At 17.4% G+C, this 12,577-nt stretch overlaps 1 protein-coding gene across 1 annotated transcript; it reads right to left on the minus strand.

The window, feature by feature from the left end:
* Window positions 1-4,041: 4,041 nt before the first annotated feature.
* On the minus strand, window positions 4,042-4,832 carry PRELSG_0025700 (fam-h protein; the record flags this gene model as incomplete). Its single annotated transcript, XM_028675490.1, has 2 exons — window positions 4,042-4,512; window positions 4,635-4,832. 2 exons carry the CDS (start codon window positions 4,830-4,832, stop codon window positions 4,042-4,044), a joined length of 669 nt encoding a protein of 222 aa, XP_028531146.1.
* Between the last annotated feature and the right edge of the window lie 7,745 nt (window positions 4,833-12,577).

Consider the following 12,577-nt stretch of genomic DNA (forward strand, 5'->3'; position numbering starts at 1 on the left):
AAGAATAATGTTTGTGTTGTATTCAATGTATATTTTTGAAATAATATTGAATAAAATAAAGTTTTGACTTTATTAATTGTTATATTTTGTCTGTATGTTTTTAATTAAAAGAATAAATAATTATTTGTAAATAAAAACTCATTTATAACAATTAGTAGGTCTATTAAAAGAGGCAGTAAAATTTAATTCAGATTAAATAGTATGCATTATAAGAAAACCATTATATAGATAATAAAAACCAATATATATATATATATAAGCGTGTACTTAGTTATACATGCTCTTTATTAATTTGTTTGTTTAATACTCTAGCAAAGTCATTAAATGGGCAATTAATAAATCATATACATACTTTTATTAACTATATATGTACTTGTTTTTATTATATATATAGTGGTTTCTTACAATGAATAATATTTAATTAGAATTAAACAATTCTGTATTGCTTAGCAGATATATTTTACTTTTACGAATGTATTCTGATTTGCAAATAATAAGTATATTATTTTAATTAAGACACTTATGAAATTTATAAAAAATAACAAAAATTAAACTCTAAGTTATTCAATGTTATTTCAAGATACTCAAATCAAAACTTCCCCCCTAAAAAAAATATAGATATATATATATATTTTTTTTTTCTATAACTAGCATCATTGCACAACTGACTTCTATTTTCCTAATTGGTAAGCTAATTTTATATTGTAAAAGCTTAATAACATTTTTTTATAAAAAAGTTATTCATATTTTAAATGGATGTTTAATCGCATTGCTAAAGTAACAAATAAACAAATTAATAAAGAGAAAATACGGATTTCTCTACTGATTTTACTTATATAAAATTATATTTACGCCACTAGTATGTAAATTTTATACATATAACTTACAAAATGAATAAATATTAAGAGGAATTTGTTTATAATAATAAAATTATACTTTTATTATTTATATTAAAATTTTAAATTACCACTAAGGTTATTGGTTATACAAAATAAATAATTAAAAAAAACAAATAAATTTATTTATACTTATTAATTGCATATTAAAAAAAAAAAAATCAAATATTAATGAAAACATAATTTTTTTTATATTTCTTTTTAATTTAGAATTTAATTTTTACTTAAAAAATTAATTAGATTTGACAGCAAAAATTTTACAAAAACATTCTATTGAAAATCCATAATATATATTCAAAAAAATTATTTTATTATTTTTTTTTTAAATGAATAAAAATAATCTTAACTAAATCAGAACGTGCATAAGAAAAAATAGTTATTTATTTTATTTTTTTTAAAACAAGCTAACACATGGTTAACTAGCTATTTTCTGAATAAACAACTAACTATTATTATATAAATGGTTAATAATATCTTTTATTAACCAACGCTCTAGCGGTTTCATGGAACACTCAATTAATAAATCAGATGATGATAATTCATAGCTAACTTGTTATTCTATCTACAATTTACTAACTATAATTTTATAGAGGGATAATAATATCTTTTATTAGCTATTGTCAGCGAATTTTTTTTTTTTTCAAAAATATATATTTTTAAAAATAATTTCTTTTTATAGTTGATTAATTAAAGATATTATTAACCATTTATGAAATAATAATTAGTAAATTATGTAATAAATAAAAAGTTAGCTATGAATTATCATCATCTGATTTATTAATTGGCCATTCAACAATTTTTCTAGAATATTGAAAAAACAAATTAATAAAGAATATGTAAAGATGTCTCTACTCATTATAATTGTTATAAAAATATATTTTTGATAGGTTAATAAATGAATATGTTAGACCTTTTCAAAATAAAATAGAATTGCGTTCAAACAGAGTAAAAAATGTCTATTAGGGCCAACTATTTTATTATGAGAAAAAAAAAAAAATTTTTGCGTAAATTTGTTTTGAACGAAAAGACATAGTTTTCAATAAATATATAAAAAAAAAGAAAAAAAACAATATAATTTTTTTTTTTGGAATAAATTTTGTGTTTTTATTATATATTATTTATTCTGTTATTTTGTAAAGATTTATTTGTTTAACTTACAACTTAATTAACATTAAGTATAACTTCTTTGAATAAAAATAATGTAGTATAAAGAAAATAAATAGAGATTGCTCTATATGCTATTTATTAAGTTTTTGTTCAATATTCTAGTAAAGTCATTTGAACGATCGATTAATAAATCAATGATATATATACCTAAACACATGCAAATTACATGATTAGGATTTACTTTTTTAAAAGAATTTATTTACTTTAATAAAAATATATATTTATTTTTATTAAAAATTTAAATTTTCATTAAAATTATTTATTAGTAAAAATTATTTAATTAGAATAAAAAAAAAATTTTTTAATTATAGTCATTATTAGTATCTGAAGATAAGTCAAAATTAAATAATTATTAAAGAAAAACAAATAAATTTAAATTATAATTATTAGCATTCTTGAAAATAAGTAAAAATTAAATAATATTTAAAAAAAATCCTTTTTGTTTTTCTTTAAATTTCGGATTTAATTTGTTTATTGCTTAAAAGTTTATTCGATTTGACAACAAAAATTTTACAAAAATATTTCTACTTTAATTTTTTTTTTTTTTTTTAAATTAATGAAAATAAATTTTGCAAAAGTAACCTCAAAAAAGAATAAATTATCATGAATTTTTTTTCTTATAAAACTTGCAAATACATAGCCAACTCGACATTTTCTATATGAACATCTAACTATTATTCTACAAAGAGTTAATAATTTCTTTTGTTAACCAGAGTTATAATATTTTTATTAAATCTATTACTTTTATATTTATATAAAACATTTATTATATATTATATAATCATTTTGCATAAATGCTTACATATTTTTTAATAATTAAAACATATAATTAATTTAAATATAAATTCATAGTAGAAGAAATAATCATAGCAACTAAAATTAGTGAATCTTCTTTAAATATCCTTTACTAATTTGTTTGTCCAATACAATACAAAGGTTACTTAACGCATAATTAATTAATGAAAGAGAAAAAACTTGCATTTATGGAGAATAATTTGTAGAGGATATAGATTATTATATAAATATATATAATCAAAATTTTTATTTATAAAGATATAGTTTATAATGGAAATAAGCAGAATTTTTTATTAAATTAGAAAAAGGTCTTTTATAATAATAGTGTATTAAGAATATTAAAAATATTTAAGTAAAATATATTCATTTAAAAAATTATATACTATTTAAGAAATAAACTATTTATTTTGTATTATTAAATCTAATTTATATAAGTGTTCGATACAAAAATTTTCTTATAATAATTAATATTGATAAATATTGTTCTATATATCTGGTTAATAAAAGATATTATTAACCTTTTATATTACATTAAATTAGTTTACTAGTCGTGTATGTACAAATTAGCCATGCACTGACGCTAGTTAAAAAAAAAAAAAATATAAAGTTATTTTTTTTTGTTTTTTTTATTTTTTTTATTTATACATCTCTGTAATTAAAAAAAAAAATAATTTTTTTTGTTTTCATCGGTTGACGTTTGTTAAAATTAGAAAAGAGAATTCATTTTTTGTTACATGAAAAACTTAATGATAAAGTATAATGTTTATGTTATATTCAATTTATATTTTTGAAATAACATTGAATAAATTAGAGTTTTGACTTTGTTAATTGTTATGAATTATATGTATGTTTTTAATTAAAAGAATAAACTGATTCTTTGTAAATAAAAACTATTTTATAACAATTTAAATTGTCTATTAAAAGATACAGTAAAATTTAATATTCAAATTAAATATTATGCATCATAAAAAACAATTATATATATAATAAAAATAAGTATGTATATATTTAAAAATGTATATTTATTTATACATGCTCTTTATTAATTTTTTTTTTTAATACTCTAGCAAAGTAATCAAGCAGCCAATTAATAAATCAAATATAAAGTTTAAGATACTTTTAATATAATATTGTATATTTCCTTTTTTTAAAATACAATAATTTTAATTAGAAAAATTACTTATTATTTGTTTTTACGTTTTTTTTTTATTTCCTCGTGAAGTAAAAAGATTGAAAATATTATAAAAGATAAATTACATAGTATAAAAATACTACTTTTAAGTTCTGGAATATAGTGTTTTGTAATTATTGGAGATAATACAAATGAAGATAATGACATAAGAAAAGCTAAAATTAATGAAATTGTTTTAAAATCATTTACACATTTGTCTGATATTCTTTCATTAAATTTTACCTTCTCATTTTCCTCTTTTGTCTCTATTTCATTTTCTTGTTCTGCATCTAGATTTTTTTCTATTTCACTTTGCTCATTATTTGGTTCTAAATTTATTGTCATCGTATCTTGTTGTTCATAGCATTGTAGTCCTTTTTTTTGTTTTATTGTATCGTAACTTTCTGATAATGATCTTTTAGCTCCTAAATTTAATATACTTTTTAAGTTATTTTCGTAATTCCACGTTCCACAAGTGTTCCACTAAAATATGAAAAAAATATTCAGTATATAAAAAAAAGGGTTTATTCATATTATTATAATTTTGATTAAAAAAAATATTAGGAAGAAGAAAAAATAAATACTAAGTGTTATTATTATCCTACATTATTAGAACACTGTAATATCCAAATTAAAAGAGAAAGTATAAAAAATTTTATAACAAAATATAATGAATATTTTTTCTCTTTTTTATAATATATTTTTACAGTTGATATATCTGTAGTTATAAAAATTCTAGATGTAAGAGGGTAGTACCTGGGGTATGCATCAACATTCTTGATAGAATTACTTTTCTTGTTCATTTTTTTTATTTTTATAAATATATTTATTTTTAAGTAAAATTAATATTAATTATTTTAAAAAAAAAAAAATAAATTAAATAATTAAAATTTTAAAACTGTATATAATAATGAATAATGCTAAAATAATTAAAAAAGAAACAATACTTTAAAATGTTTTTAATTTTCCATTTAAAACATTTATGAGAATGTTATGTACTAATATTATTAAAATATGATTGATTAATAAATTTTGATCATACATATATTAAGTATTTATCATAAACAATTAAATATGTTTTTTAATAGCTTCTTTAAAGCAAATATATCATGTATTAATAACTTTATGTTTTCTGTAAAATAAAAAATAGATGAAAAATAAAAAAATTATAAATAAAGAATAAAATAAGAATAATACTCATGCATCAAACAATATTAATTATTTTAAACTATATTTTTGTGCTTAAGGTGATGTATATACATATTATTAATTCTTATAATAATAGAAAGAAAAATATAAAATATACAAATAATAACTTTATAATTTAAATTATAAATATGGCAATATTAGTTTCGAAGATTTTTAAGATATATACTATTATATAAATTCTGCAGATAACATAATTGATACTTTTGATTTTATACTAAATTTACTAGATTATAATTTATTTTCTATTATATATTAACACTACAATAATATTTAATAAATTAATGTTCATTTGTAGAAAAAAATAAAAATGAATTAACAATTTATGCATGCAATAATTTTTTATATAAAAATTATTATATAATACTAAAAATTCCTAAGAAAAAAGAAAAAAGAAAAAAAAAAAAAAATTAAAACAAAAATAATAAAAATTTATGCATTTAAAAAAATTAAAAAAATAGCTATAATTCCAATTTAATAATAAAAATTATAAAGAAGATACATACTATAAAATATATATTAGGGATGTAATAAATATTTTCACTTTCTTTTAATCATAGCATTATAATCTTAATGTATATTATCATTTTAACTATTATGAAAAATTATAATTAAATATGAAATTTAGCACATGCATATATGCATTTTTTGGAAAGAAAATGATAATATTTCAATAAAAACAAAGCAAGGATTAATGATAGTTACTAATAAATATTTGTGCATATTACTATAATAAAAATAATCAATTATGACTAAAAATAGAAAAAATATTCATTTAAAATAAAATTTAATATCAATAAGAATTTCAATTTTTTTTTAAGAATTTGGAAGTTTATTGAATTTTAAATTAATAAAATTATGTATACTTTAATACTTAGTGATAATATAGCAATATAAAATAAATACTTTAGGCAATGTAAAATGACAATATCTTTAAAATATTTTGTTCTAATATTCTTGTGTTATGTGATATATTAACATAATTCATATATATGTATGTATATACAAAAAATTTTTAATTTTTTCTTTTTTTTATATTTAAAAAAAAAATTATTTCTTTTCAAATTTAAAAAGCTATATTTTAAATTCAATTATTTTATTTGATCCTCCTACTGAATATAAAAAAAAATTATAAATAAAAATTTCTTATTATTATTTTTAAGAGATAATATCAATTTAAAAAAAAAAAAATGAACAAGACAAATAATATTATTCTTATTTCCAATTTTAGGATGTATCCCAGTGGTTAATGAAAGATGTTATTAACCTTTTATAGTACATTAAGTTATTTTACTAGTGTATATGCAAGTTATCCATGCATTGACGCTAGTTAAAAAAAAAAAATATAAAGTTGTTTTTTTTTGTTTTGTTTATTTTTATTGTATATACGTCTTTCTTAATAAAGGTGTCTATAGCTTCAAGTACAGTCGCTTTCTCTTTTGCATTAATAATCTTTGCTAATATTTTATATCTTTCCCTTTTATTCCTAAATATATATCTTTCCAAAACTATTTGTAGTTGTAATATATTAGTATTTCATCGTTAATTGAAAAATTACCTAAATCCTTTTTGTAGATAGAAGAAACCATGGACTCTAGTATCATACATATTTCTTTTTAGGATAATCCTTGCATTTTTATTTTGTTTTCAAAAACTGTGAATTATTCAAAATAACCTTTTAATGATGTATCATTAAATTCTAGTAATCGTTCAGGTATTTTGATTCTATAGATTTCATTATTACTCTTCACCTCGAAACATAAAATTGGTTAAATAATACAGTATCAAAAAATATGTTAAAATTGGTATTATTTATTTCTTTTTTTATTCTTCTAAATTTCTAATCTAATAGGGTTCTATTTGCGCCAGTTTCAAGTTTCCTGCCGTTGTCGTCAATTGATTTATTAATTGCCTGATTAATGACTTTGCTAGAGCATTAAACAAACAAATCAATAAAGAGCATGTATAACTAAGTATACGATTATTTATATATATATTCGCTTCCATTATACATATATAAGGTTTTATTATGATGCATAATACTTAGTAGGAATAAAAATTTACTGCATCTTTTAATAGACCTATTAACTATTATAAATGAGTTTTTATTTACAAATACTTTGTATCTTCTTTTAATTAAAAACATACAAAAAAATTATAACAATTAATAAAGTCAAAGCTTTAATTTATTCAATGTTAAAAAATAAACAAACAAAAAAAAAATAACTTTATATTTTTTTTAAACTAGCGTTAGTGCATGGCTAGCTTGTACATACATGACTAGTAAACTAACTTTATGTACTATAAAGGTTAATAACATCTTTTATTAACCAATCATCTATAATAAATAGTTTTATAATATATAAGTTGATATTATTAGATATGCTCTTTATTAAATTTTACCGTTCAGTATATTATGAAGGTATTTGAGCAATCAATTAATAAATAACTGATAAACTATCTAAATAAATAATGAAATACTTTACACATTCAGAACTTTAAAATTTTTAAATTATTCTTCTTTCATTTCTGACGTTTATCTTGGAAGTAGCATTATCTAGGAGTCATTTTAATTCATAATTATTAAAATCGTGTATTTCATTTAAATTTTCATATGTAAATTAATATTCATTTTTTACTTTATAATATTTTAGATTCATATTAAAAAATAATTGAGATAATGCTCTACGTAAATAATCGTAAACTATTTATAATTCTTTATTTATATTTTTAATTTTTTCCTTGATTACATAATTTAGCTTCGTTTCATGTGAATTTTTTTTGATTATTATTTTCGTTTTTATATTAAGAAACATAATTGTTTAAAATCATATAAATAAAAAAAGAAATACATTCAAATAAAAAATATATATGTTTAATTGTCTAAATGCATATTTGTATATAATAGAATTATATAAATACAAGTACAACTATTTATGTAATCGTGGTTAATATAAGAATTATTAACATTTTTCCATATTTTCAAGATATTGTTAATGAGTTAATTCATTAATTGTCTATTTAAAAAAAATTATATTTTATCAAAGGAGCACATTAATAGAAAGTATGCATAATAATTTCTACTAATTTTTTTTATAGTAAAAAATAACTTTTCTAGTCAACATGCCACTTTTATATTAGCATACTGATTTATTAATTGCCCAATTAATGACTTTGCTAAGGTATTAGTTAGTAAAAATATGTATATTAACTTTTTGTATATAATAACTAGCCAAAATATCAATCAAGAAATTTAGCTTCGCATACGATGCTATCGACGCCAATCATACATTTTTAGCTAAATTAAAAAAAAAAAAAAGAAAAAAAATTATAAAGTTATTTTTTTTGTTTTTTTTTTTTTTATTGTATATACATCTTGGTATAAAAAAAAAAAAGTTATTTTATTTTTTTTTTTTTGTGGGTTGATATTTGTTCGAATTAAAAAGAGAATTAACTTTTACTTACATAAAAACTTAATGAATGAAAAAGTATAATGTTAATGTTATATTCAATGTGTATATTTCAAAATAACATTGAATAAATTAAAGCTAAAATTTGTTATTCGTTATAAATTTTGTATGTGTTTTTAATTAAAAGAATATATATATTCTTTGTAAATAAAAACTCTTTTATAACAGTTTAACATGTCTATTAAAAGATGCAGTAAAATTTAAATCAAATTAAATATTATGCATCATAAGAAACCATTATATATATATAAAAGTGTATATTTATTTATACATGCTCTTTATTAATTTGCTTGTTTAATACTCTAACATAGTCATCAAGAAGGTAATTAATAAATCAATAATCGATAAAAAAAAAATTCTTTAATTAATTTTTTTTAGAATTTTAGTTTTGTAAAGAAAGATTTTGTTTTTATATTTTTTTTGGAAAAGAAAAGATGGATTATATTTTAAAAAAAAACAAAGGAATTTAAAAATAAAAGATTTTTAAGGATATATAAATTTAGGTGAAAGGTATCATCTTTAATCAAAGATATTATGCATATATGTTTATATATAGTTAATAAAAGTATGTATGTTAACTTTTTGTATATAATAACCAACTAAAATAACAATGAAGAAGTTTAGCTTTGCACACAATGTTATCAACGCTAATCATGCATTTTTAGATAAATTAAAAAAAAAATTCTTTAAATTAATTTTTCTTAACATTTTTGTTTTCATAAAGAAGGATATTATTTTTAATATTAATTTTTAATTTTTTTTTGGACAGGAATTCATTTTTTTTGGAAAAAAAATGAAGTTTTAAGAATATATAAACTTAAGTAGAAAACATCATCTTTAATCAAAGATATTATGTATGTATGTTTATATAAGATATTTATTACATGTTAAATATATGTTAACTATTGAATACTTATAAATTATTAAATAATTAAAGACTTTATCATCTTTATGCAACTTCACTAAAAAAAAGGAAATGCTCTTTATTACCTTGTTTATTCAATACCTTAGCAAAGTCATTAAATGGGAAATTATTAATACATAAGGTAAAAGATGAAACATTCTATATATTCTCTTTGAAAAATATACAGAGAACACAAATTTATAAAATAACTATCTTTATAATATTGTAATTATTAAAGAAAAAAAAAAAAGTTGAATTTTAACTATATTACATTTATGATTTAAATTAATGAAGAAAAAGAAATTAGAACATTACTTAAAGTAACTCAAATTCTCTATAATAATTTTACCAAATTCATATATAGTCTCTCATCATTAGTTCTTATATTTGAGTGTATTATGAAATATATTTAAATAATATTTCTAAAGTTATTCAAATATTTGTTTTATTGAATTATTATAAAAATAGGAATATTTAAGAAAGTTACAAAAATATATAATTCGATAAAATTAGACTTAATACAAAATATATTTATGTATAATTTTTATGTTTCATATATAAACATTTTAGTATTATTTAGAAGTATAACTATTATTTAGTTTGAATATATATATAACAAGTGAGCTCATTGAAATTATTATTAAGAAAAACTTGACTTAAACTGTTTTATAATATGAAAAAATAACTTCCATTAATAAATAAAATTAAAAATAAATATATAAATTATATTCAAATTAAATGTAAAAATAAAATTGAAACTAAATAATGAAATCGAAGTGATAAAATAAAATAAAAATTAAAAACTAAAAATTAAAAGGAAATGATAAAATAATGTTAAAATTAAATACTATAATTATATCAAAAATTAGTGAGAAAATAAAATTAAAAATTTATTTAAAAATAGCATTAAAGATAAATATGAAAAACGAAATTAAAAGCAAAAATAAAAATTATATTATCAATAAATGTAAATATAATATTGGTTAATAAAATTAGTTATTAACCTTTTGTAGTACACTAATCTAGTTTACTACTTGTGTACGTACAAGTTAGCCATATACTGACACTAGTTAATAATAAAAAAAAAAAAAAATAAAGTTATTTTTTTTGTTTGTTTATTTTTATTCATATACATCTTTGTAAAAAAAAAAAAAATATAAAAAACATATTTTTTTTTTTGTTGATCGAAATTATTTTTTATTATGTTATGTTTTAATTTTTTTTTAGTGTTTTAAAAATTAAAAGAAGAAATGTTAACTTATTAAAACTTAAGAGATAAAAAAAATGTTTATGTATTATTCAATGTATATTTTGAAATAACATTGAATATAATAAAATTTGGACTTTATTAATTATTATAGTTTATCTGTATGTTTTTAATTAAAAGAATAAGTAATTCTTTGTAAATAAAAACTCATTTATAATAATTAAAAACTAATATATATATAAACTTATATTTAGTTATACAATGCTCTCTATTAATTTGTTTGTTTAATACTCTAGCAAAGTCATTAAATGACCAAATAATAAATCAAATATTTAAATAAATAAATTCAACAATAAAAACAAATTAATATTAATTTAATGCTAAAATTACTAATGAAACATTAATTTTATTATAGTAAATTAATAAAATTGATTTATTCATTCAATTTTGTTTCTTTTTGGATAATGACAGACATCATAAATTGAAGTAGGTCTCAATTACACTTTTTTTTTGATGTTTTCCTTTATATGCAAAAACGTATATAACATTTGGAGAATTTGAACATATGAAAGTTTTAATTTCAATTCCATATTTGATTTATTAATTGTCCTTTTAATGGCTTTTTTAAAATTTTAAACAAACAAATTAATAAATAAAGTATTCAATAATCAAATTAATAAAGGGAATGTAGATATGTCTCTATTACTTGGTTTATTACAAAAGATTTTTATGCTTCTAATATGTTAATTTTTATATATATAATTTGTATGAAAGAGTAATTATTTTTTCAAATTCTCATTAAAATTATTATGTAAAAAAAAATTATAAAAAAAAAAATTAAATTCTTGTCATTAGGAGCCTTTATAAAAAAAGACTAATAAAAACTAAACATATAATACAGAAGCAAAATTATTTTTTTTTATCTCATTATAAAAAAAGAATAATTTTACTGTGTTAAAATTTACTTGGTTTGATGACAAAAATTTTAAAAAATAAAAAAAAATTTTTTTAAATGAATAAAATGAGTTTAACAAAAATATCTAAAAAAAATTGTCTTTTTTATTATTTTTTTAAAACTAACAAATGCATGGCTAATTCATTGTTTTTAATATCAAACATTATCTTATAGAAGGTTAATATAGTAACTAGTTGTAAATAAGGAATACAATGAATATGTGAAACTGAAAAATATAAATTTACTATTATTAATTATATATGCATCTTTACAAGTAAGAACACTTCCTCTTTTTATTAATGATAGTAATTATGGTTCCTTAGATTTAGCTGCGATTTTCTAAAAAAGCAACATATATATATAGAATTTATTTAATACACTGATTTATTAATTGCCCGTTTAATGACTTTGCTAGAGTATTAAACAAACAAATTAATAAAGAGCATGTATAACTAAGTATACGTTTATATATATATATTCGTTTTTATTATATATATATATACTGTTTTCTTATGATGCATAATATTTAATTGAAGTTAAATTTTACTGCATCTTTTAATAAACCTATTAACAGTTATAAATGAGTTTTTATTTACAAAGAATTAATATCTTCTTTTAATTAAAAACATACAAATAATTTATAACAATTTATTAAGTCGAAATTTTATGATATTCAATGTTATTTCAAAAATATGCATTGAATAATACATAAACATTTCTCTTATCTCTTAAGTTTTTTAATAAGTTAACATTTCTTTCTTTTAATTTTTATTTACACTAAAAATTAAAACATAACATAACACAAC

This window comes from Plasmodium relictum, assembly GCF_900005765.1.
Source record: "Plasmodium relictum strain SGS1 genome assembly, contig: PRELSG_00_v1_354, whole genome shotgun sequence".
Classification (NCBI taxonomy): Eukaryota; Apicomplexa; class Aconoidasida; order Haemosporida; family Plasmodiidae; genus Plasmodium; species Plasmodium relictum.